Here is a 26,873-nt window from a genome sequence, read left to right on the forward strand (position 1 = left end):
GGCGCCAGTGAGAGCAGCGATCTGCCTGGCTCTTGCCCGCCGCTTTCGCGCTGATCGCTTCCATCCCACCCCGCTCCGCTGTTCGGACCCGAAGAGGTCCGCGGCAGCCATGGAAGAAGAGCTCAAATGCCCCGTATGCGGGTCGCTCTTCCGGGAGCCCATCATCCTGCCCTGCTCGCACAATGTCTGCCTGCCCTGCGCTCGCACGATCGCCGTGCAGACGCCGGAGACCGAGCAGCACCTGCCCGCCATGCTGCATCCGCGGGGCCCTGCGGCGGCACCAGGGCCCGGGGCTGCCTCCGGGCCAGCCTCCCTCGACTATGAATGCGGGCCCGGCGGGCCTGGGGGAGCCGGCGGCGGCGGCGGCGGCGGCGGCGGGAGCGGGGCGGACCACGCGGACAAGCTGAGCTTGCACAGCGAGACCGACAGCGGCTACGGCTCCTACACCCCGAGCCTTAAGTCTCCCAACGGGGTGCGGGTTCTGCCTCTGGTTCCGCCTCCTCCGGGCTCGTCGGCGGCAGCTGCGGCGGCGCCCCGAGGAGGAAGCACCAGCTCCTCGCTGACTTGCCCGCAGTGTCATCGCAGCGCCTCGCTGGACCACCGCGGCCTGCGCGGCTTCCAGCGCAACCGGCTGTTAGAAGCCATCGTGCAGCGCTACCAGCAGGGCCGCGCCGCCGTCTCGGCCGCCGCCAAGTGCCAGCTGTGCGACCGCAGCCCCCCCGAGGCGGCCGCTGTCATGTGCGAGCAGTGCGAGGTGCTCTACTGCGCGGCCTGCCAGGTCAAGTGCCACCCGTCCCGGGGGCCCTTCGCCAAGCACCGCTTGGTGCCTCCGCCCAGCCAGCAGGGCGCCCCCAGCGGAGCGGCTGGCGCAAGCGGCGGGGCGGGCAAGGCGCCCGCGGGAGCAGCTCGGAAGCCCCCCACCTGCACCGATCACGAGCTGGAGAACTACAGCATGTACTGCGTAACCTGCCGCAACCCGGTCTGCTACCAGTGCCTGGAAGAAGGCAAGCACGCCAAGCACGAGGTGAAGGCCCTAGGAGCCATGTGGAAGCAGCACAAGGTAAGCCAGGGGGAGCGCCCCATGTCTGCTGGTTTCGTCCCGCCTGCCCTGCTGGCGTTTACTCCCGGGAAAAGTAGAACGAATCATGGCCACCAGCTCAAAGTTTCCTGCCAATCAGAATGCTGGGTGCTAGAGATTAAATAAGTACCGGAAGTCAGTGAGGAAAGTACCCCTTTAACAAAATTTTAGCCCCGTTTAATTTTAGTTTCAGAAAGACTATGTTGAGCGTGCCAATACTCAGCTCTAGATTGCAGCGGTTGTGCCCAACGTTAGTGCCACTTTTATTTATTTATTTATTTCTATACCCCCCCACCCAATAGTCAAAGCTCTCTTCATTAAAAAAAAAGAAAAAGAAAGCACAGGGCACAAAAAGATAATTTTTCCATTATATAACACTTAAAAACAGTTTGGCAGCTAAAACAATTTCATTACAAACTAGACCTTTTAAAACAACTGCCATAAATATTCCATCATGGCTTAAATACTCATAAATGCCATTAAATGCCTGGGAGAAGGAATTTTTATCCTGGCACTGAAAAGATGATATAGTTGGTGCCAGGCAGGTCTGAGTGGGGAGTTCATTCCCCAGCTGAGGAGCTGCCACTGAGAAGATCCTCTCATTCATTGCCACCCCCTGAACCTCCCTTGGAGGTGATACTTGGAACAAGACTTCAGTTGTTGCTCATGTTAGTTTAGATTCAGACAATGTGATCTCAAGCCATGTATGGTTTTATATGATAAAAACACCACCTAGCATTGGGTTCAGAAGCATCCAGTCAGCAAATGCAAATGAGCCAAAATTAGTGCTGTATGCTTGGACCATTTTAATTATTTAACTGCCCAATAGCTGAGGCTTTTTGAGAGGTTAACAAAAGTTTAAAACACACAATCAACAAAATTTAATATCAAGCAACAAAACCACAGCAATTGCAACTGAATCAGTGCAGAGGCATGGCAGCTTTACAGGATAAAAATGCAACATTCAAATTAAAGTTAAAAAATTAAATGGTTAAACTGCTGGGAAACTAAAAGTTTTTCACCTGGTGCCAAAAAGAATGCAAAGTAGGCACTTGGCAGACCTCTCTGGGGAGCGCATTCCACAGGAGGTGCCACAACCAAAAAGGCTGTCCTGGTAGCTATGCATCCTATTTCCTTTGGTGGAGGGGCCCAAAGAAAGACCCCCCCCCCCCAAAGATGATCTTAGAGTCCAGGTAGGTACATATGGGATGATACGCTCCTTCAGATAACCTGGCTCCAAGACATATAAGGACTTTGAATGTTAATACTAGCACTTTGAATCGAACCCAGACTTCAGTTGGCAGCTAGTGTAGCTGGAAGAGGACTGCCATAATGTGTTCTCATGAGCCAGTCCCCATCAACAGTCTTGCTGCCCTGTTCTGGGTCAGTTGAAGTTTCCAGAGCATTTTCAAAGACAGCCCCATGTACAGCAAATTGCAGTAATCCAAACGAGAAGTTACCAGACCTTGGTCTATTGGCCTAGTTCTTAGTCTGAATTGCTAAACTTCAATGCTAAACGGAAGCTTCTGAGCAATTGTTAAGAGCAGCTCCATGTACCATGTAATTTAACCTGCAGGTTACCAACCCATGTCTAAGTGAAACCAGGCTATTCCTGTCCAGATAAGGGAGTAGCTAGGCTGGCTAGTAGAAGCAGGTAGAAATCCCTTGATGTCATTGAGGCCACCTGAGCCTCAAGTAACCAAGCTGACGCCAAGAGGATTCCCAAGCTGTGATGACCCTTAGAAATAAATGGGACTTAAATGATCCATTATTACATTAAGTCTCATTCATTCTAATGGATATGCAAGAGGCTCACCTGGAGCCTTTTGCAGTACCAGATGAAGAACATCATATTTTACAAGGCATTTTCATTTCTCTTGTTTGAAATGTTTATTATCCAGTCTTTGCACTTCTAACTGTCTTTATTTGAGTTTTATCTTTATTTAATTCTCTGTGTATCTGATTTTTAGAAAAGCTTTGATCAATAGAGTATTTTGTGAGGAAGGTACTTGCAACAATTTTCCTGTAGAAGGACTTCTGCAACCCTTTAAAAGCATGCAAGCAAATTAGTCCATGCAAAAATACAATTATCTCTGTTGACAGATGAACATTCATTGATCTGTCCATTTCTGATCATCAAGAACAACCATTAATTGCAGGATTGGAATGGAATAAATAATTTTCTGTTAAATAATTGGGATGATTTGGAGAAAGGATTAGAAATAAGTGATTGGTCCATGCACAGTATTTCCTCCTGCTCTTTTATTAATTTTTAACACTTGCAGCTCATCCAAGTATTAGACATTCAATAAAGCTTTAGAATTTGAACAACATTATTTGACTTTTACTATCTCACTAAAGGGGCACAGCTGATAGTTATCTGGGAGGTAGTGTTCTAGTATAGTATTAGAATGATTTAAGTTGGATCCAATTATATTTTCTTTAGTCTTAAGCAGAACATGATGATCTTGAAATTGATCTGAAAACCAATTAAGCCCATCCATCTTTTGCTGGGAAGCAAGGCCAACCAAGTATTTATTGATTATTCATATTGCACTTTGATGAAGTGCTTTTTATTGCTAAATTATGTATACGTTATGCATGGTACAGCAGCCCCTGGGACTGGTTTTGCTGCAGCTGGAAGGGTGCCGTTGCACTCATGTCCTGTAGGGGGGTCTGTAGGGGGGGTTGTTGGCCACACTGGACTAGAATGCTGGACTAGATGGACCCTCAGTCAGAAATGGCATGGCTCTTATGTTCTTCACCAAACTAGCATCCTGCAGATGCAGAGAAATACAACTCCCATATTCTTAACCAGTCAATGGCCATGCCACATGAGGATGATGGGAGCTGTAGTACAACTCAGCTGGAGGACACCAGGTTGGGGAAGGCTGGTCTATGTTGATAGTCTTGTCTCTCCGGGATTACAGATGGAGCTCTTTTCCAGCCCCACCAGGAGATACCAAGAATTGAGCCTGGGTTCTTTTACAAACATGTGCTATACCACTACACTCTGGCTATAAATACATTGATACAGTCACACTATTCCAATCAGAGACATCAATTTTGCAGTAACCCATTTTTTATTGCAAAATTGCAAGCAACTTGAGAATAACTGCAATATTAAGATAACACTATCTCTTACACGTGGGCAGAATTCTTCAGTACAGTGGTATCTTGGCTCACGAACTTAATCCATTCCAGGACTCTGGTCATGGTCCAAATTGGTCATGAGCCAAGTTAAATTTCCCCATAAGGTTCATTGTAAATAAGGTTAATCCGTTCTGTAACTATTTTTTTAAATCAGAAAAATGTGAAGCAAAGTGACAAAGAGCAACAAAGATCCGCGGCCATCCCGCCCCCCCCCCACCAGCACGACCGCGATCATGCCTGTCATCCCTGCACGCGCCCGTCATTCTGGCGCGCTGGGGGAGGGAGGGGGAGAGATGGGCGTGATTGTGGGCACACTGGGGGAGGGAGAGACGGTTGCGGGCGTGTGGGGGGGAGAGATGGGCGCAAATGTGGGCGCACAGGGGGGAGAGATGAGCATGATCATGCTGGGGGGGGAGATGGCTGAGATCGCGGTTGCGCTCCTGCAGGAAAGACGGGCGCAATCTCGGCCATCTCCCCCGCCCCCGCACCCAGCATGATCGCGGCATCTCCCCATTCGGGGTGGGGTGGGCAGATGGCCGCAATCGCGGTTGCCACCCAATGCGGAGTTCGCAACCTGAGTCAATTTTCTAATGAAATTTTGTTCGCGACCTGATTTGGTCGTGAACTGAGGCGTTCGTGAGCCGAGGTACCACTGTATTTCCCCTGGTATGACTCTAATTGAAATGAATAACAGAATTATCCCCTAAATTTCCATCAGATATATAGGGAGTTTGATGTTAGCACAGCAGGACTCTTTGCTTAATGTAACAACAGGAACTGATCTGGGATGAGAAAGGTTTGAGAACGCTGAGTGCAATTCATAGCAAAGGATGTTGAAAGCTAGCGCAGGGTGGTGGCTCAAAGACCCATAGGGTGAAATCAAATTTAGTCACACTTAGAGGAGGCCCACTAAAATGAGTGGGATTCTAAGACAATCACAACTAACTTAAGACCCATGGATTTCAATAAGTCTGCTCTAAGTATGATTAAGTATGGATCCTACCACAACGGGTGGATCAGGAACTTCCTGCTTCAGTCTTCACCTGACTATAATTGTTTCCAACTGATGGTCGCACTTGCAGGTGCTCTGCCTTGCTCTCCTTAAAGGATTTCTGGTGATATGGAACAAGACAGACAAGAATGGGGAGGAACATGGGAGGGTTGTCGATGGCAGATGACAATATCTGGACAGCTTGTAAAATCCCACAAATGAGGCAGGGCAATAGCACAAAAAAGGCACAATCTGGAAGCACCCTATAACTAGGCTTCCATTTTTCATTTTAGCTCACCACATTTCCAGCAGGTGCATTTACAATGAAGGAGTATGGTATTGTCCTACTTTACAGGATTGCTGTAATGTTTACTGACATAATGTATGTGAAGCTACACAGCACTATACAAATGCTGAACACTTAGTTTAGGAGGCAAGAGAGCTCATTTCACTTCCCTCTTGCTCTTTGGGCTCCAAAGAATCCAAAGAGCCCACTGGCAAACAATTATTGGGATATCATAGTGGGATAGGATGTTGCAATGACAAATGAGATCGGGCCTTGTAATGCTGTATAAATTGCAAAAATACTGATTAACATTCAGCAGGCTGCTCATAAAAACAATGATATTCTAGGATATTTGGGAGGAGCCATCAACAATTTAAATTACACCTTGAATAACAGTAGATCAAAACAATCTTTTAAAGCATTTAGCATAAAACGATAGGTCGATCAAGGCACAATTTCACATAACTTCTCTATTTTAATTGCAAAATTGAATGCCAGAAGTCTGTGTAACTTGCAAGTTTACTTTGCTTCAAGAAAGAATTGCTGTGTTTTCCGATGCTGTTTGATGCTTTTGTTGCAAATACTGGAAAGAGATTATAAAGTGAAACACACAATTATCGGATTTTTGTGATAATAGTGATTATCTTGTGCTCTTGTAAGCGTTCATTATCCATGCGCAATATCCTTGGTGGGGTGAAAGTGTGATGCGCCGCAGCTTCGCTGTGTGTTCTTTCTCAAGTAAACTGTATGTTAATATTTGAAACTGGCTGCGGTGACTTATGCCTGCCACGAGGCTCCCTGCTTCATAGCCTTTCAAGCCTTTAATGACTAAAACATAAATTAAAGTGCGATTGGCTGAACTGGGTCACTCTTTTCATCAGGTTTTATGGGTTCTCGCATGGATATGGTTGTGGGAGGGGACAGAACACAGGCACCCATCTGGAACATATGCTCGTTACCACGATTTGGCAAATGGATCCCTCCTCCTGCCCATATGTCTTTTTCCTTTGCTGAAATAACTTCCTGAAATTTTTGGAAGCCATTGAAGAAGTAGATGCACATTTGCTATGTAGATATAAGCAGTAAGTGGGTGGCGTAAATGAGCAAGGGAAAATCTTTTATAATTCCATGCATAGGAATTCCATGTCCTGCAGACACTTTTGTCATGAGAAACCTCACTGTAGCCTATTATCCACTTCCGGACACTATAGTCTGAATAATGCAGCCTCTGAAGATACAGTTTTGGGATTCAGAAGATTCTGCCAAGAACACCAAATTAGACCAGATCTATGGATCTTAAACAATGGTACAAAGATCCCAAATGGCTCCTGGACCACTTTCATGTGAATTCCAAGCTCACAATAAAAATAAGGGAAGAAAGTGTTTAACAGCCAGAGCCTTTATCACTTGCCACAGAAGCAACGTCACCATTCAAATGTATTAATTAAGCAGTGAGAGTGGTTGCTCTAGAAATACCAACCAACATACAAAGAACATAGTTGTGTGCACAGTTCTTCCATGGGAAAGAAAGTTGTCCACAAGCTACAATTCAACACATCCAGAGGCCACCAGATTCGGAAGGATGGTGCACATACTTTTATTAATAGCATCAGCAAAGATTGCAGTGGCTGAGTTCTGAAATATTTAATTTTACAAGAAGAGAACACTCAATAGATGGCAGGTAGGCAACCTGGGGGAATATCCAATGGTGCCTTTCCACAATCTTAAATGGTGTTAGCAGAGATCTCCCAACACTTTGTTTTGTTCGGGCACTTGGTTGTTTCTGCTACTGCAAAGTCATTTATTCTACTGGAATGAGAGTTGATGGCTGGCTTTGTGGCCTTCCAGAAGTTTTGGCCTACAACTCCCATCAGCCCTATCTAACATAACTGATGGTAAGAGATGATGGAAGTTGTAGGCCAGGACAACTGGAGGGCCACAAGTTGCCCACCCCTGCAATAGAGAAAATCAAGAAGTCATTCCCTAGAAGCCATGTCAATATCAATTTATGTAATAATTCAATGGTTTCCAAGCTCATGAGAGCTCTTCTTCATTGTGGTGGGGTGTTGATCCCTCTCTGTGTGTGTATTGAGTCCACATGCACACATTGACGTACAAAAAGCAGCAGCCTGTAATATCTAATTTATCAGGATCAGTCCTAATAAAGGGCAGTATATTGGTGAGCTCAAGATACAATTCTTTCTGGCTACCATGAGGATTGCAGCCAAGTTCAGAGGAAACAGGGAAGAGCAACTGAGGTGGAAGAAAATATCGTCCCTGCATGGCAGCGCTGCCGGCAAAATTGCCTTCATGAGCCACGTCTCGGCATTCTTTGGAGACGGGTTCTCAGCTGTAGAAAGCCGGCCTCAGTAGTCCTCCCATAGTCAGCAGTTTGTAAGCTGCAATCAATGACCAGTTCATGCAAGGAAAATCAATATGAATAAATATTAATCCTTTGCTGCTATTACAGACAGAATAAACAATGAATGCTTATCCGAGGAAGGAAAGTGGAATTAATGCTTTGTCAAATCAGTGGGGAGCCCCTCCTTGCATGTGATGCTATTGATGGAGCCAGATGCAAGTGGCTAAGAAAAATCTGGGGGAAATAGCTTCAGCCAGGAAATATTAATTGCTTTAAGGTGCAATCCTACATGTGTGTAGGCATAACAAATTCCTACAGTGCTGGCAGAAGAATGCTGGGAGTTATAGGACTGTACAGGCATAAGATTGTACTCTTAGGCTGCAATCCTATATACACTTACCTGGTAGTAAGTCAGTGGGGCTTACATTTGACAGACTTGTGCTCTCTGGCAATGGCACATGCAATGTGACAACTGAGCTTCCCGGAAAACCCATTCAATATTTTGTAAAAGTGTTTGTGGGCTGCAAAGAAAGTTTATGGCAATGTACAAGGTTGTAGTCAGCTGTTTAGCTGTTTTGTTTTCTAGGAAGCTCCTGGCAGACTACAAGATGCATTAGCTCTTTTGTGATAGTACGTAGCCAACAGACTGGCAGAAGATTGTAGCAGAAAATAATATCAGGAAAAGCAAAACAAAAGGCAGCGTGTATCTAGTGGTTGACCTAGCCCACCATTCAAGAATTGGGTTTTGGGAGCAAAGTCTGAAAATAGTAGCAAACAGTAGCTTTGAGCAGGGCAGAATTTCACTGACAAAATGGTTCAAGGGGAAGGAAAAACCCCCTGAGTTATGGTGCTAATCTGGACTGGGTCTTGAGGGGCTGCTGTCATTAGTTTGCGGGGAAAAAATGAAAGCGTGAGTTTCAAAGATGCTTTTAGAGTCATGTGTGATTTGATCCTGGGGGGAAACATTAGCAATGGCTTATTCTGCTGCTAAAATTGTCATCATTAGAGGAGCTGGGAAAAGAACAGCACCCTTGGCACCCACCCAGTCTAACAGATGATGACATTATCTGTTGAAGGGAACGGTGTCCAAATTAATGCTGCATTTCTGCCTTCCTGGTTTAATAGATTATTCCATCATCCATTGTGTGATGTGAAGGACAGTATTTATCTGTAGGCCTGGTACAGAAAGGGAAAAGCTTGTAAAGTATCCATGGAATGTCCTGTGAGTGAATGTGACCTTTAACATATGTTGTGGGTTAATTATCGGTCCATGATTAACTGGGTTGCATGCCATGTGCAAGTCACTGCAGCTTTGCACAATCCACCTCCAGTCAGCCAATTCAGAGGCTGTGCGTGTTACATGTGAATCTGGACACCATGACATGGTTTTCATGAAACAACAACCTGTTTATTTATATATGCATTTATTTCAGCACTGCCCAATAGTCAAACCTCTCTGGATGGTTTGCAAGCCAAGCCACAGTGGGTCATCATGTAGTCCAGGTTGTGAATGTCCTGCAGGTGGAGCTTGTTCATGGGCAACAAGCCCCCATGACAACCCATGGCAGAGTCTCATGATTTTTGTACCCACATAGGCTGTGGGTTCAGCAGTCCTGATAACTCTCTCCATCATGAGCATTAGGAATTAGTGAATGAGCAGCTAAGCAAAAGCAGGAAAACCCCTTGCCACTCTTTTCAAGCTCACCCTGGTGGCTTGCCATGGGCTGTCTGACAAAGTCTGGCCACAACAGCAACAAAAACACAAAATCAGTAGAAGTTCTTGCCATGGAGGGGGTGATCTGCTGGCCACCACCTTTCACAAGCAAATAGATCACTTTGATTTGGTTTCTTTTGATTTTAGTTTCTATTAACAGCTTGCCTTTTGCTCTCAGGAAAAAGCAAAATGAAAAATAAACATCTTTGCAGCTTCCCTGGGTGCACTTTGACAGCAGATGCCTTCCTGGACACTGTCCCAGTGAGGGTGTCCATTTTGGATCTGGGAAGCCACACAAGCGCACATTTGCACAAATCAGGATAAACAGATGATTAAAAAAATGTACTACAAAAGATGTGGAGTGTTGTACCAGTGGCAGCCTCTCCAGAGCACTGCTAACACACTTTGGAGGGCATCAGCTGTCAACTCAGCAATCCCCAGTTGTGATTGGGGGGGGGGGGGGGTTGGGGCTTGAAATCAGGGAAGGTGGGGGGGACAATGGTGGTTCGGCCCGACTGCCCCCACCCCGGTGGGAAGGGGGGGGGGGAGGGGGGGGGGGGGGGACGACCCACAGAGAGCTCAATTGGTCAGGGGCACCATGGGTTGTTTGGGAAACAATCAACTACTGTGGCTTATTGCCAGTGTTGGTTATCATAATGGGATACCTTGCCCAATGGGTGAAACATCCCAGAGTTAACCTGACAATAAATTGTCAGGTTAACTATGGGTTGTTTAAGCCATAAATAACCCATAATCATGCATCAGGACATCACACGTCAACCTTTGAGTTGTCCTGTTGGAGTTGCCATGGCAGTGAGTTTTCCACTGAAGTATTAGGGCAGCCTCTGGTAGAAACCACTTTCTTCCAGTGAAAGGGCATCCCCTTGGGTAGCCATTTACTCCTTCCCCCCCACCCCAAAAAAGAGGAACATTATTATCAAAAAGAGAGGATAAAAGAAGATGCCAATTTGCACATGCAAACTGACATGTATAGGAGTAAATTTAGAAATAACAGCTATAATTTAAATAGAAAAGCAAAACATCTCACCATAGTGGAGAAGGCTGACCAGATGAGCTGTATCCTTTCCTAAGTCTGTGGTCACTCTGCCAATGGGCTACTTAAAGGCTCCTGCTTCTTGGACTGGTCAGCCTATCAAATAGAGGATGCCTTAAAACAGAGGACCGTATTGTATACACATGAAGACACATCAACCAACAAAGCTATTCTAACAAATAGAAGAAGATACGTGGCTAGCAGTCATTTGAAACGTATTATTTGAGAACACAGTAAACAAAGCTCATTCTTCAATAAATCTATTTATCTGTTCTTCAAAATGAGACTGATGTCAATCTTCCAAATTTTGAAGCTACCATAAACTGCAGGAATGGTAAACATTTCTTTTCCAGATAGCTGATGGTGTGCAGATTCTTGCAAGCCTGTGGCCATACTCTCACATGACAATAGCAAATCATGAGTCATAACGCAGTACATTGTGCATTGTGTAAAGTGGCCAGTTGGCTACCGTACCTCACCACCCATCCAATCCAGTGCTTCCCTCACCTGCTCTCCCCAGGAGTTTAGGATTAATGCCTTACAGTGTCAACAGGACAAAAATAATCATTGATTAGAAGAATTTGGAAAGTTAATATCTCTTGAATTTTTTCTTTAAATAAAATCCTGATTCTAGCAAGTGTTGGAATGCTTAAGATAGAAAGTAAGTATTTTAAGTATTAATTGTAAAGGATAACCATAATTTTATCTTTTGTTTCACTGGACCTTTCATTCTCACAGGCGCAACTTTCTCAGGCTCTAAATGGCATTTCGGATAAAGCAAAAGAAGCAAAAGAATTTCTGGTTCAGCTGAAAAATATTTTACAGCAGATACAGGTACTTACCAGCTTCTAGCTGCTTGGGATTTTGTAGAGTGGCCCTTACAAAAATGATTGGCTAAGCATATTTCATAGCTTTCTGGATGATTTCAATGGGATGATTAAGGATTTAACTTGAACTAATGCTAAAAGCCACAATCCAGGGCTAGATCTAATTCTGTGCTAAGCTGTGGCCCACATGCTTTGGCAGAAGAGAGTATACTGATCACTGTTTTGAAATTTCAACAGTGCTAGAACAGAGTGCATCAAAGCCTGATGAAGCACCTTTTTTCTTATGTACCTGTATATTGAGACTAAGTGTGCAGTGTGGGGGGCCAGTTCTCCTGAGCAGCGCCACATTTGGCAGAGGTTCAATATGTAGCAACCCAAGAGAGCGTTTGCATGTCTTCGGTCCTAAATTCATTTTATCCAATTTCCACAGCAATCTGCAATTTAAGCAACCCAACAAATCAGTACAGATTTTTGTACACAGTGTACAAAATATACACTTTTGTACAGAATTTTCTATATAGACATATCTTTGATGCAATTTCTGAGCTGAGGACTCCCATTTGACAGATAACTGTGTTCTCATTGGCATTTTAGTCTGAGCAGTGTATATTGAATTGGTTCATTTAAGGCCTAATCTCTTCTCCTGCTGCTGCTTCATATCCCAATGTTTTTCCTTTCAAGGAACAGTTACATAATATTTCTCCTCCTCTCAGTCTTATCCAATCTTATCTTATAGCCACTAGATAATGACTAGGTGATTGTAGAATAGATCACAGTTGGGATTCCAGTATCAATTCTAAGTTTGTTTTATAGTAACATTTCTCCAAACTGAGGACGTGAACTATGTCTTCTGGCATCCTGGTAAACCTTTTACAGCAAGCTGTTAATGCTGCAACTTGTAAAGAATCAAGAAAGTTAAACCCCTTAGAAAGGGACAGAAAAACGAAATGTTAGCAACCCATTGAATAAATAAAGTGTTCTACTATAGAAATGAGCTTTTCTCTATTCTTTTTCATGTTGCCTTCCAGGAAAATGGCTTGGATTATGAAGCTTGTCTAGTGGCTCAGTGTGATGCTTTGGTGGATGCTTTGACTCGTCAGAAAGCAAAACTGCTCACAAAAGTCACCAAAGAGCGTGAGCACAAGCTAAAGGTGAGCAAACACCTCCGTCAGCACTACCCATTAGTGCACAGACTCTCTTGAGAAACTGTCCTGAGCTCAAGCCAAGATACACAAGATCAGGGATGGGCAACCAAGTGTTTTGATCTGCATGTTCTGAACTACCACTCCCATGAATCTTTGCCATTGCCTTATGCTGGCTAGAATGGATGGGTGTTGAAGGACAGAACCCTTGGATGCCAAAGGCCATTTTGTGAGGTAGCATCCCTTCGCCTCTCCTCACCTGCTGTGGCAGAGAACTCCTCCCACAAATAGGTATATTTGCTCCAGTGTAGGCATCCAGGTGCTGAGTGCCACGTGTGACTTTCTTCCACCATCCTCTAACAATCTTAGTAGAATATTGAATAACTCTCCAGCCTCAGCCCAACCAGTTGTAATGGCCACCAGTTGCCACTGACCAAAATGGTCCACCTGTGCATTAGACTGAAGACAAATGCCAAGTTATCTTGGCAAATGTTTTGAAACTACATTTGTTGGGATAAGCATAAATGCAAGGCTATATGGTAAATTTGGAGGAGGGGAATGTAGGCCAGGAAGATCCCATGCCAACAGATTAACTCATCCTGTGCTTGTAGGTGATTTTCTGCAAGTCCCCCCTCCCTATGCACCTCTCACTACCTCTGGTTGAGTTTATTCTCAGTGTCTGAACATGTTGAGTTTTAATGCTCTAAAGGGTATTTGCATGGCGAAATGAGTAGGTAGAGGAAAGGCTGAACCCACGGTTTACCTTGAATGATTTCCCCCTGCAAACGTCCCTGGACCATGCATTAGCATGACAAGAGAAGAAAAAGGTTGAACTTCAGTGCTTTCCCCATAATATCTAGTCCCATCCCAGACAGAGTTTGGAGAACTGGTACTGAATGATGCCCCTGCCTCTGAGTCACTGTAAATAAGAACAGCCTAAGAAGAGTCGTGATCAACCCAAAAGCATGGCTATGCCATAAAAACTGAGGGATGCTCTGGGCTCTTGTGTGCCTGCAACCACAAAGACCTTCATTCACGATAGTTTCTAATCAGGTTACAATTTCTTGAATGTGTTGCCTTAAAGCAAAATACAGACTAACCAAATTCATTGGCACCATTAAAGTTATGAGCAGAACACAAGAAGAGCCCTGTTGGATAAAAGCAAAGGCCCAGGAAGACAAGCATCCTATTTTCCACTGGGAAGTCCCAGGGGTAGGGGAAGGGAGCAATATCCCACTCCAGTGTTTTTCCCAGCATATTCAGAGGCACAGTGCATGTTTCTTAGAAAAAACGAATGCTAATTAATGAAAATAAGCGTGTAGGTTTCATCTGGAGTTCTTCATTTATTGCTGTAGTAGCATTAATCTGCAGAGCTACTCCTGATTAAGCCACTGGAATTTAGTTACTTTCGATCATGGGTTTGACAGTCAGAGGTTGCAAGGTCAACAAAACAAACACCCATTTGCTTGAGCATATTCAGTGGTGAACAGGAATGAGTGCAGAACATTTCACTTCTCCTGCAAATGGAGGTTTGCTGCAGGTGATGTCTTGTCAAGCTAATTATCCACATTTATATTGCAGAAGAAATAAGGGGGGGGGGCAGTGATGTGGATGGCACAGGATCAAAATGGATGCTAAAGCATATGCAGCTTAACAAACTGCTTTCTCTGGTTGCTTCTGAAATGATTTACTTAATTCCGTGGAATTAAGGACTGTCATCCACTACATGCAGAACTTTTCCCTCTCCAGGTTGTATGGGACCAGATAAATCACTGCACTTTGAAACTGCGTCAGTCTACAGGGCTCATGGAGTATTGTCTTGAAGTAATCAAAGAAAATGATCCTTCTGGATTTTTGCAGGTATTTTGTCTTCTGATTTTGAGATAAATGAGTACACTTTTACAAACGATGGCATTGTTTTGAACTGATCATTTTAACTCCACCATCTCTGTAATTTCCCCCATATTTCCTCATGATGTGCCATTCCTCTCCATGAACACAGGAAAAAGAAATTACCGCTTGGTGTAGATGTCTTGGGACTTGGTGGCTGTAATAAAGGCTGGAGCAATAACTCTCAGTTTTGAGTCCTGCGGCCACAAGCCTTTCAGTCACAGTCACCTCTGATCAGAGGTGTTGGTAGGCCGGCCCCTTTGATTTCACTCAGCATTTTTCTAGGATGGCAGCTGAAAAGGGAAAAATTCACTCTCTTCTTTCTACATGCTGCAACACCCTCAACCAAAACCTTCCTCTCCATGGTAATTAAGCTGAGGACAAAACCGTTTTCCATTGGTTTGGGATGATGTGAAACAGAGTGTAGGTTAAAACTATTTTATGAAGAATATATATTTATCTGAGATTTCAAATGGTTTGGGCAAAGCATTAGTTCATGCTATAATTTATTGTATTTGAGGCAATTCGATGAAAAATTAATTGGCTGGGTTTGTGTCCTGCAAAATGCAAATTATTCCTCTAAAGCATTTTGTAATTTTGCCTACATAGATATAAAGTAACATATGCAGATCTGAGTCCTGTTGACCTGAGCCCCAGATTTTTCAGTGCTTCACAACGCCCCTGCTTCAGACAGATTGCTCTGTAGCTTGCTTTGTATATTTGAAGGCCAGAGGTTAATTGCTTCCCTTTTAGATTTCAGATGCTTTAATCAAACGTGTCCAAGTGTCTCAGGAGCAGTGGGTCAAAGGAGCTCTGGAACCAAAAGTGTCAGCTGAATTTGATCTGACTTTGGATAGTGAACCCTTGCTGCAGTCAATTCATCAGCTGGACTTCATTCAGATGAAATGTAGGGGTGAGCTTTTGTAGATTGATTTTGTTTTTCTTTTCTATTCTCGCTCTCAACTGCTCTCTTTTACGCCAGGATTTCAACAGCAGGGCTGAGGCTGAGACAGGCCTCAGAGATGGAAAGTCTCTTATTCAGATGCAAGCCATTTTCTGTGGTGGGTTGAGCATCACTGGCCTCTCTTCCCATGACCCTAATGAGCTCAGACAATAATATTAGACATCACTAGATATCTGAGAATATTTTTAAAGCCTTCCAACTGGGACCATCTGCTCTTTTCTAAAGTGAAAAAGATTGGAAACATAGCTGCAACCTTTAAAAATAGCTTTGTTCCATTTGTGAACACTGCAAATGAGTAAGTTCAGTAATTAAAAATCAATTGCCAACATAACCTATGTTTTTAGGATGATGAGGCCAAACTCTTATCTAGCCTAGTATTCTGTTTTCTACAGAGGTAGAAAGAACCCAAACCAGAACATGAAGCCAGTGGCCCTGTTGCCAACAACCTAAACCAGAGGACTCCTACTGCTGAACAGAGAGGGTCCATATTGTCATCCTGACTAGTAACCATTGATAGAATTATTCTCCCTGTTTTTGATTAATCCCTTTGTAAAGCTTCAGTCCTATACCATCTTGCTTGACAGTCAGTTTTATTAAGCTCAGTGCGTCTTACTTTTGAGTAGACATGTACAGGATTGCACTAAAAAAAACATTGCTACAGACTGAAATGTGTGGTAGAACTGCATGGAATTATATAGATCTAGAGCAGAAATGAATTTGCTCTTTATCTTGCTTCTTTGGTGCTCTGGAGTCCCCCTGGTTAACATTCCATTGTGTGATTTATACAGAAGTAGACCTACATTGTGTAGGCCTTGTAAGACTTCATCAAAATATGCCTAGTCAAAATATCAACAAATTCCAGCCTCCTGATTTTTACAATTTTATTTCTATAAACAAGTTTGGTGTAACAAAAGTCTGCTACAATCTGCATAAGAATCCTTTTGCAGGGTACTTTTGTGACCCTATGTAAATGTACATAAAATAGTGAAGTACAGATCATCTAAGTCTTTTCTGAAAGGCAAACAGAATATTAAAATCCATGTAAAGGAAAGCTTTATTATGTTGGTTTAAAGCACACAGACCTAACTATTTTTATACAGAGACAAGGTCAATGCATTAACCTTTGTTTTGCAGATTATTAATGCATAGTGTCAGGAAAGATTAAATTTTTAATTACCTGTACTTGCTGAAAGCCACTCTTATGCTGATTGAAAATTCCTGGCTGAAACATTCAGCCAGAAAAAGACCTTTCATACGTACCATTTGCCTTGTCTGGGGTAAAAAAATGCCTCCAGATGCAATTAATGCTAGATTTATTTTAAATGCAGATTGAACATTAATTTTTTCCTGCCTGCATTTTGGTGTTGGATATTCGCTAAGATACTCTTAAGTATCTGAACATTTTATTTTGGATGTCAGAATTATACATCAGATGATATATGATTTCAGTATTTGATATTTTCTTTAGTTTTTAAGTTCAGAAGTTTATATTTAATAGTATTTGATAGCTAAGTCTTTACATGTATTTGGCAATTTGAATGGTTGCTATATGCTGGTGTAAGTATTTGTATTTATATCTGATGTGAAATAGCATTTATATTCAATATAGCATTTTAGCTTTGGACAGCATTTAATAGCTGACATATGACCTTATTCGACAACTGTTATTGAAAGTCTCACAGCAGTTGAAAGTTGACAGCTTATGTGAACCCCTAGTTGATCCTAACAATATCGAAACAAGGCAAAGTTTGTCAAGTCTAAACTCAGAATCCTATGCATGTTTCAACAAAATTAAAAAGCCCTACAATTTCCAGCCTTCCCCAGGGAGCATGTCTGGAAGTTGACAGATATTTTTATGGCTAAATGTGCCTTGGTTTGCACTGCAAAGCATTCACATTTTAGATGCACAGAATTTTAATTCTCCAAAATTTAATTTGTGCTTGAATGCAAAGCTAGGAAGAAAGTGAGGAGTCATGTGAGCATGAGAACTGAAATATGAAGACAGTATGTATGATCAGTAATGATATTGTAAAGTATGATATGTTCCATGATCAGTGCTTGCTTACAAGAAACAAATGGGTAAGGCTCAACTCAAAGCAAGATCCTTCTAGCAATATAGTAATTTCAGATACTTTATACAGCTGTACAGAATCAGGATAATATTTGCTGGTCCAGGGCACTCCATCCAGCATGTGTGGGTTTGGGACTTAAGACCAAAGGAAAGGGTGCATGGAGGTGTAGTTGTCAGCAAACACAATATTTGACTTGTGGAGCATTAGCAATGATCATGGAACATACCTGTTCAGGCATCAGCCTAAGCTTCCCATTTCCTGGCTTTGTGAGTTTGAGCTAGCATGAGAGAGCCTCAGCTCTGGTCTTAAAGTGGCAAATTTTTTGTTGATTGAATATAAAGTGAAAGAATAGTATAGCACCATGCCTTTATATTTCTATTATTTTATGTATTCATTTGTTATACCTCTATACTGCCCAATAGCCAAATCTCTGTAATGCCATAATGCACCCTCCCCAACCTGGTGACTTCCTGAAGTTTTGGACTGCAACTCCCAATAGCTCCAACCTGCATGGACACATAAGTATCAAGCATGGTGGTTTTAGTCTAGGCCAGGGGTCAGCAACCTTTAACACTCAAAGAGCCATTTGGACCCGTTTCCCACACAAAAGAAAACACCAGGAGCCGCAAAGCCCTTTTGGCATCTAAAATGAAGATAACACTGCATATATCGTTTTTCACCTTAATGCTATGTATATCTTCATTATGATTTAGCTGCAGCTCTTGTTCGGTCACTAAAAACTATTATTTTTAATCTTACATTATAAACTAGTAGGGCTCCTTTCATATATTTTGAATAGGAGAACAGCTTCCTGCAGAGTCAAAGTCAGTGCTAAAGGGCTGCATGCATTAAACAGCAAACCCCATAAGTTCCTCAGCAGTAAAAGCAAATGAATCTACTCAAGTATCATTAAACGTTTGGTTTTCTTCAGAAACTTTTCTTTTCTTTGATTTATCCAAGCGCTGTGCTGGCACAGGCTGTGGATCGGCTGGCGGCGGCCGCGGATCGGCAGCAGCTGTGATGCGAGCGACGGAGCCGCAGCAGAGGCATTCAAGAGCCACATGCGGCTCCAGAGCCACGGGTTGCCGACCCCTGGTCTAGAATATCTGGATGACACCCAGCTGGGGAAAGCTAATATAGTGCAATATATACCTTTCTGGAACTAATAGGGAGAACAGCCATTTCCAGTCACTGCCATTTTACCAAATCAGCCCTTCGATCCATCTAGCCTAGTACTGTAGACACTGACTGGCAGTGGCTTTCTAGGGTTTCAGGCTGGATTTCTTCCTAGGCCTCTTGGAGCTGCTGTGCATGAAAACTGGGATGTTTGCATGCTAAGCCTGTGTTCCGCCACTAAACTACAGTTCCTCCCTGGAGTATGAGTGGTTAATGACAGTAAGAGAAATGGTGCCCAGCACATTATACTGACTACATGTGGACTAAGTTCACTCTAGTCATTGGGCCATTTGTCCCTTGTATTTTTCTATCCCTTGATCATTCTTTGATCCTGCTTCTTTGAATCTGTATGATGCAAGTGTGGCCAAAGATCAGTGCAGGAACAAAAGGAGAAAATTTGAAATTAAAGGAATTGAAAGGCAAGAAGGGGTGAATTTTCTTTGATGAAACACATAAGGTCAAATTGCAGACAAGAAGACTTTTGCTGGTGAGAATTTCATGGTTCATAGTTGAATGCCCTTGGCATCTACCTCTACAGAAATGTTTTATACATTTCTGAGTTCTGTTCAGCCAAAGTTCATTTGATTTCAGTAGGCTTAATTCTGAGTTCCAAAGGTTCAATCTAAAGCAATTAGGTCAGCTAATTTGATGGTTAAATCCTTGGAGGGGCAAGAGAAAATGCTTGAATTTAAATGAGTAGTTAAAGGCAAAAATCTGCCTGCCAACAGGGTACTGTGTCTTGACCTAAATGGGTTATAGTAATGAAGCCACTGCCAGAAGCATTTTTGATAGTTCCCATTTGGATAAGTACAAGAGAAATTTAACAGAGCTGTGAAATCTCAGTGCTCTTCTAAACACCACCCTAAGCAATGTCTTGCTACAGATGAGGGTGGATTTGCAAAGACATGAGATAAAAGAATTGAGTCTACCTCACAACACCCTGCTGTTATCTTTCTCCTAACCAGGGCTTAGATTACTCATTATAGCAATCACATGTAAACTAGAGCCCCACTCAGCATAGACGTGAATATTGTTTTCTGGTTACGCCCTTATTCCACCGCCATCCAAATTCTGAAGAGACAAGATTCTCTTCTTCCCTGTCTTATCCTCACAAGAGCCCTGTGAAGTAAGTTAGACTGTGAGATAGAGAGTTTTAGCCAGAGTATTTCATACTTTGGTGAAGACTGAGGACTGGATTGGATCCTAATCAAATAGTGACCACCCCATCTGGACTTCTGCTATTATAGTACTTGTCTGGTACCTCTGTATAGTATGAGCTTCGTGCACCAGAGTTCAGAACATGACAACCTGGAACAATCTGGAATCTGGAACAATCTCCACTATCTTTAATCAGGTGAATCCTGACAGGGCAATCCTATGTGTGTCTACTCATAAATAGACCCACTGAATGCAATGGGGTCCACTCCTAAGTAAGTAGGCTATCTTAGTTCAAAAAGATCTCATGCCTCCTACATATGTAAAGATTCTGATAGCTTATCTGAGGCTAGCACAAGGGAAACGGACTCTTTGTGTTACTTTTGCTACCCTGCGTGAACCAGGGGACATTCCTACACTAATGCTGAATGTGAACTTTTGGTGGATTCTGCACTCTGTCTGTGTATGGAAAGCTAGAGAAAGAGCTTTGATTCAGTATGGCCCATCTCTGTGTTAGCAGTTTTCCATCTTCATTTAACTTGCTCCTCATTCAGAAGCCACAGGAACGCCACAGCCTGCTCACTGTGTGCCCACAGTTTCTGCCTCTTGGTTCTGATTTTTTTTTCTTTCTGAATGGTTTATGGTGGGCCCTGCTCTGTGGTGTGTTTGCACTGTTGACAAGTGACTATCTGTTATTATATTTGAATATGGGCATAATTTCAACAGGCAGAAGTAGCTTGGCAACCTTTCAGCTTCTTCTTCACCTTTGGTGGGTCTGTGAGTAGCAAGGAAACAACCACTCCCTTTCATTTCCCAGTCGTCTTTGACCTGGCCATTTAGATAGTCATTTATTTAGAAACATTTTGATGGTAGTTTCAATCTGTACATAACCAGCACGGCTGTGAACAATTAGACAGCCTTTTAATAATTTCCTGCAAACGCAGACTTGTTCAGCTGTGCTGCTCTGTGCAACTTTGCAGAAGTCTCAACCGGCACTATGGAAGCAGAAGATGTGTCCTGGAAGTGAGAATATGTATTTGTTTGTTTGGCGTCCAGGCTGGAGCAGGATGCACTGTTGTTTTGTTACCACTGATTGCATTTGCTGCCACTGATTGCATCTGTGCACAAATTCAGGTTCCAAAGCCCTGAAAGAGGTTTTCCTGATGCCACACAGAGAATGCTCTGCCTGTGTGTCCACTCAAACATTGCCCCACGGCATAAAAGCATGCAATAAGTATAGGAGATTATAGTGCAATATGCACTGCTGTATGGAAGCAACATAGCAATTCGGACTAAAACAGAGAACAGCACAGAGATCCCTTAGAAACTAAAATGGTTCTTCTGCAGAAGGGGTAATGCTGTTTCCATCGAAGTGGGTATCCTGTAATTATTAGCCATAAACAGAGATTCTATTCATCCTGAAGGTTAGCCTTGTTCTTCAGAAACAATCTCTAGCCCCTTTGCCATGCATAATGCTGGGATCTATGTCCACATCTCACTTTCAAACCTGCTGCTGTCTTCTCAGGCTAGGGCAGGCTCTCTCTGGGCTTTTCTGTATGAGGCAGTCATTGTACATCCATTATTCCCTGCACACAATTGCTTGTGGGTTTTTAGACAACACTGTATCCTTCCCGTTTTGATCCTGTTTTTAAAGAGCATTGTGAGGGTTTTGGGTTGGGTGTTTTGCGCATGGCAGGGCAAGTACAGTATTATTGAAAGAAGTGAAACAGAATGTTATTTCTTCTTATGTATTTCTGGGTGCTCTTTCTTTTGCTATAGCACTGTACCACCTAGAGGTTATGTAGCAGAAAACTAGGAAAGGAAATGCTCTTTGTGTGTTGCTTGGCTCATAATTCTGTGATGAAGCCAAAAGTAGATCCAGCAGATAAACAGCCTTGCATAGCAAAGTTCTCTGAGAGTACGCGTGATGCTAATGTATTACTTACAGCTCTGTTTCCCTGTCTCTCTGTACACTAAATAATCAAGGGGGCGGGGTGGATTCATCAGGACAAGCAGTGAATAGGGAGGAGAGGCAACCTGATCCAACGGGGTGAAGCAGTTTTAATGAGGTGAGCAATTCCTTACTGCCACAGCTAATGCAGCACCCTGTCCTAGTAACTTGGAAAAGTAGTTTAGTGGCAGCAGTGTGCCATAAGAGAACTCCTTGACTGCTTGCTTTTCTGAAGGGCACATGCTAATGTAATGGGTGCCAGTAGGGAGTTGTGCAGGGGAGGTTTTAGCTGTCTCCCTTCCCTCAGCACCCCCTCTGGAGGGTGGCGATGGTCCTGAGTAGAGAGAGCTGGCCCTCTGTTGCAAGTAGGGATATGGGAGAAATCAGGAACAGACTCAAATGAGCTTGAATTTGAAGAATCTGACCCACCGATTCTCCAGTGGACCATCTTTTCCTGAGTCACTGTGGACTTGCAAACTCTTTTAATATTAAAAGAGTTATTAAACTCTTTTAATAACTTTCTGTGACTTTCTGAAATTTAATTGTAGGAAAACACAGAAAATAAAAAAGCACTGACTAAAAATGCTTCTTTTCCTCCATAGGTGAAAGCATAACATGATAGATAGGGAGAGGATTTGCATGGGTTGAGTGGAATTTGTGATTTTTGTGTGTGTCCAAATGCACAACTATGAATTTGCACAGATCCATACAAATACATGTGTGCAAAATCCGATGCTGTTAATGAGCAGATGGCAGAATGAAAGGCATCCAACTGTCCTCAAAACATAGATGGAACAGATTGTGCAATGTCTGTAGCCCCCTAACTGAATGAGAGATGCATTTCTGTACATGTCATTGCTGAAGGTTGTGAGATTTGTCAGAAGCTGGGCATAAGAGAAGGGGCCAGCTAATAGCTTGTAAAATGCTAGAGAATGGAGACAGGGGACACTGTTTTGTGATGAGCTGTAGATTATTTGATTGCTCAGGGAAGTTCACTTTAATCTTAAATTAATAATTCATATTATCTAATAATTAATTACACCAGATAGCTTTAAGCTGAAATGCATAATGCATTTTGTCAGTGATGAGTTGAAGTTTGAGGGTTGCTGTTGTTATTAAACCCTGAATTTTCCTCCTTATCCAACCTTACTGAGCTTGCACAGCTCACCAAGAAGTGAACATCTGTCCGTACGTAGCTACTCAGTGTCTGTGCTAAGGAGAATAAAGCAGATGTTCAGGTCATCCTGCCCCAGAAACATGCGAATACATTTCTTGCTACTGGTAGCATAACCTTCCCTTTTAAACTTTTATTCGCATCAGTAGCAAATGATAGGGAAAGAAAATGTTTATTTAGCTTTCCTTGAGAAACACTTTCATGGGTGGTGTTGTGACTTAGTGTTTGAATGGCACATTAGTACGTAACATAATCCTTAACTGATTTGGATATTTGCAACCTTTTTATTGGTGATTTAACAGTAGAGCTCACAATAGCTAGCTGACTAGCTATGAGGCTCCAGGGATCTCAAACTGGGACTCTGGAGGGTCAAGCTCTGATGCCTCTCTTACAGCACATTTGAGGCAGTATGTCTGCTAAAAAAAGTTGCACCCTGAATTTTATTACCTGCAGAATTTTGTTAGCCATAGGTGCTCTGTAGGCAACATTACAAGCCACAACAACTGCCTCAGGTGGCCAAGAGAGCCAACACAGCTCTATCTGTCCCTAAAATGACTCACATTCAGGGCCTGGTCTGCGATTTCAGTGTGAAAGAATTTTGCAATTGACTTAAGCATGAGACTTATAGCAGCCTAACACAGCAGTGTTTAGAGACACAAACACATAATTAGGCATTGATTTATGCATATGAAAGTTCCTGATAGTACAGCCTGACCCATTCTTTTACTGAGATGTAAGGAAAGGCAATATAAATAAGGTACTTCTTTCAGCTTCCATGATTTGAGCTGTCTGTAAACGTATACATTGCTTCTTGAGCCAATATGTTACTATTGCATGGGTGTCCAAGTGTCTACATGGATAGATTCATTCTGCTATATTATGACAGCTTCAGCTGCAGCACTTCTGCTCTGACATGTCTCCTTCCTAAGACCAGGCTTTAGGTTTAATGAAACTCCACCTAATGCGGCCTTGTTCCAAGGCTAGGGGTGTGCTTTTTAAGGCAGGTTCCATACACACTATTCTCACAGAATAAAATCCTAGGAAGAGGATGCCATATCTATAGTGGCCATCTTAATCTGAAATTCACCTTTACATACGAAATTCAATAATCAGTGAGGATTTTGTCTCTGGACACATGAAACAAGCTTTGTGCCACATTTTATCCGAGAGAGAAACATGAAAGATGCTCCACCATACTTAGTTATGCCACAGAAATGCCAGCATGCTCAGTATCACAAGGTGATGTTTTTCCAGCCAGAAAGAAAAGCCCTGCTCTAGGAAGTCCCAGTGCTGCACCAGTTATTTGCAAAATCAAAACTGCCTTCAGCAGAAGAGTGTGTGTGATCACAATCAAGGGTCTAAGTTAGCCAAGTTCATTTTAGCTTTGCACTGCTGCTAAGCCCTATGAACCTTCAGTAGCATTCTTTTAAGATGTGGGTTACTGGGTGAACAGTGATTGCTGAGCAAACACCAAAGCTAGAAAATCCAAAAGAAGGGTTCCAAGGCAGCATTGAAACAAATCCGACGTGTCATGACGCCAGTGGATCACAGCTTGGCTGAAGTTTCATTGCTCAGCATTTTACCAGATATGGCCAGGGAGGCTGGTGATTCCTCTTTCAGTGGGATTTCTAATCCACTGCAGCTTTGTTTGACTTTTATCTGTGGTGAGAAACTCAATCCCCAAGTCAGGACCACCACCAAGGAAAACTTACTTTAAACTCAAAACAAAAGCTGTAATGGACCAGGAGCCCCACTAACCTCACATGGACATAGACATTCATCACGATTCACAAGTGTTGGACAACTTTTGCTGCAGAGATGCTCTTGGAGGCTGTATTCTAGTGGTACAAAAGGATTGTGGGCAAAATGCGGTACACTTCAGCATAAAGTTCTTATTACAAGTCTGAGGAGAGGTAATTCAATCTTTTGGGGGGGGGCAAAAAAGCTGGGAGACAGTCAAACAATAGTTAGTAGGAAAAGGCTTGGGCAGGTGAAGAGGGTGGCTATCTGGGGAACCCAGGCTGGATTTTAACTCTGGAGAGGAGAGGAAGGCAGGGGAGTCTGAACTGGCCGTAAGACTCTGGTCCTTAGCAGTGGAGGTTGTAGTGCCAGTGTCAGTGGAGTGCTGCAGTTTTTGCTACTGGGCAGTGTCGAAATCAAGCAATCTGCTCTGGGCTTTAGTCTGAACCTTCCTGGTGTTGAACACTCCCCGCAGTCCAGATCGCTTCAGCACCACGAACAGTTCCTTGAGTTCAGATTGCGGCCACTGTGGATAGAGTGCCCACCTGCTGGCACCCATCCTCTGGGCTGCTGGTCCACAATAGTCCCCAGAGGGTTAAGTGGTGAGAGAGCTGCAGCTGTGATTCTGGAGCCTTCCAGTTGCATGCACAGCCTGATGGGTAAGGGCAGAGTTGCACTAATCTCTGCTTAGTTTCTGTTTCAGTGCCGCCGGTCCCGCTGCTGCAGCTGGAGAAGTGCTGTACCCGAAACAACAGTGTGACCCTGGCCTGGAGGATGCCTCCTTTCAGCCACAACCCAGTGGAGGGGTACATCTTGGAACTTGATGATGGAGATGGCGGCCAATTCCGAGTGAGACCGATTCTCCCTGTTGATTTGTGGCTGGCATTCTTGGGCAATCGCTTGTAAAGCCTGTCCTACTAAGAGTCTACTCAGTATTGAACTGAAAATGTTTTGAATTCACGCTTTCCACCATCACAGAAGAATCCCCAACCCAAGGGCAGGAATTGTCTTTTGGCTGGAATGAGTGCAGGAATAGGCGGAGGGCTGGATTACATGGGGCTCTCTGTTTCCATTTCACAAACAAAATACACGGAGTGTGCCAGGATTCTCATCCTTAATGAATCATTCCCTGCTCTTCTTAATGATCCTTCTAATAAATGATACTCTTAATAAGTGGTACATAATTAATGATAACATGTGGGGTGGGGGGCAATATTCAGCTGCTTCTGAAATAAGTGGAAAGGCGCTCTGCTTACCTGTCCTGTTCCAAATGTGGCACTTTTGGCTAATTTTTGGTTGTGCCAGCTTTGCATTACACTAGTCATCTTTCCAGCTAGCATATTGTGTTTGTTGCTGATGAATTACCAACCGTGGATATGGTCCAATAAATATGATAACTAAGTAAACAGCAACATTAAAACATATAATAATGAATCCATTTATCATTTGTGATAATTATCCATCTAATAAAGGGTACTCATGCTTAAATGAGCAGAAGTAGCTAAGCAGAGTCTTGTCAGGAGTGAGCATCTCAATGAATACGTGCATTTTGTTGGTGAAATGTACTGCAGAGGAGACATGAGGCTGGAATAAATTACTCAGAATACATTCTTTGGAAGTAATTGTGGGCTCCTCTTATAAATATGTGCTGGGGCAATAGATATGCCAAAACATAACTACTGCTTAAACAGATCTACCTGCAACTTTACAGAGCAAAGGAGCTCTTTTGTGCTGTCCTACATAGGAGTACTTTGGAGGTGCTGTTGATTTTAGCGATGTAACATGAAAGCGGCCATTCTAGGGATGGAAGCAGAGAATGAAGGCATCTCTTTTTAACACTTTGTTGAGAATCACAGATGCCTTTTCAGTATTACTTTGACTTTGTGCTGCTGACTCTTACAGTAACCATTTTCCTGCAAAAGAAATTGCATGTGACTTATGTTTGAAACTATGATGAGACCTCTGATTAAAAATAGTGTTTGAACTCTATTGTTTAGGAAGTGTATGTTGGCAAGGAGACCCTGTGCACTATCGATGGTCTTCATTTTAACAGTACCTACAATGCAAGAGTCAAAGCCTTTAATTCTTCAGGAGTGGGGCCATATAGCAAGACTGTTGTTTTACAGACCTCTGATGGTGAGTGA

General features: G+C 43.1%; 1 protein-coding gene across 4 annotated transcripts; it reads left to right on the forward strand.

The window, feature by feature from the left end:
* The first annotated feature begins 109 nt into the window (after positions 1 to 109).
* On the forward strand, positions 110 to 26,873 carry TRIM67 (tripartite motif containing 67). Of its 4 annotated transcripts, none has more exons than XM_044448601.1 (9): positions 110 to 242; positions 360 to 866; positions 903 to 1,060; positions 11,377 to 11,472; positions 12,494 to 12,616; positions 14,357 to 14,467; positions 15,251 to 15,404; positions 25,421 to 25,578; positions 26,727 to 26,873. In XM_044448601.1, exons 1-9 carry the CDS (start codon positions 110 to 112, stop codon positions 26,871 to 26,873), a joined length of 1,587 nt encoding a protein of 528 aa, XP_044304536.1. The 4 variants fall into 4 exon arrangements, with proteins under 4 accessions (XP_044304536.1, XP_044304544.1, XP_044304552.1 ...); XM_044448609.1 differs by having other exon boundaries at positions 25,433 to 25,578; XM_044448617.1 differs by lacking the exon at positions 14,357 to 14,467.

The sequence above is a fragment of the Varanus komodoensis genome, unplaced genomic scaffold (genome assembly GCF_004798865.1).
Source record: "Varanus komodoensis strain SLA01 unplaced genomic scaffold, ASM479886v1 scaffold1, whole genome shotgun sequence".
Lineage (NCBI taxonomy): Eukaryota > Metazoa > Chordata > Lepidosauria > Squamata > Varanidae > Varanus > Varanus komodoensis.

Bases quoted from the DNA above. Each gene is read 5' to 3' on its own strand.
- TRIM67 (XM_044448601.1), top strand. From the start codon at position 110: ATGGAAGAAGAGCTCAAATGCCCCGTATGCGGGTCGCTCTTCCGGGAG. The intron at 243-359 runs TGCCCGCCATGC...GAGCCGGCGGCG, and splicing joins GCCGGAGACCGAGCAGCACC to GCGGCGGCGGCGGCGGCGGG. The intron at 11,473-12,493 runs GTACTTACCAGC...GTTGCCTTCCAG, and splicing joins ATATTTTACAGCAGATACAG to GAAAATGGCTTGGATTATGA.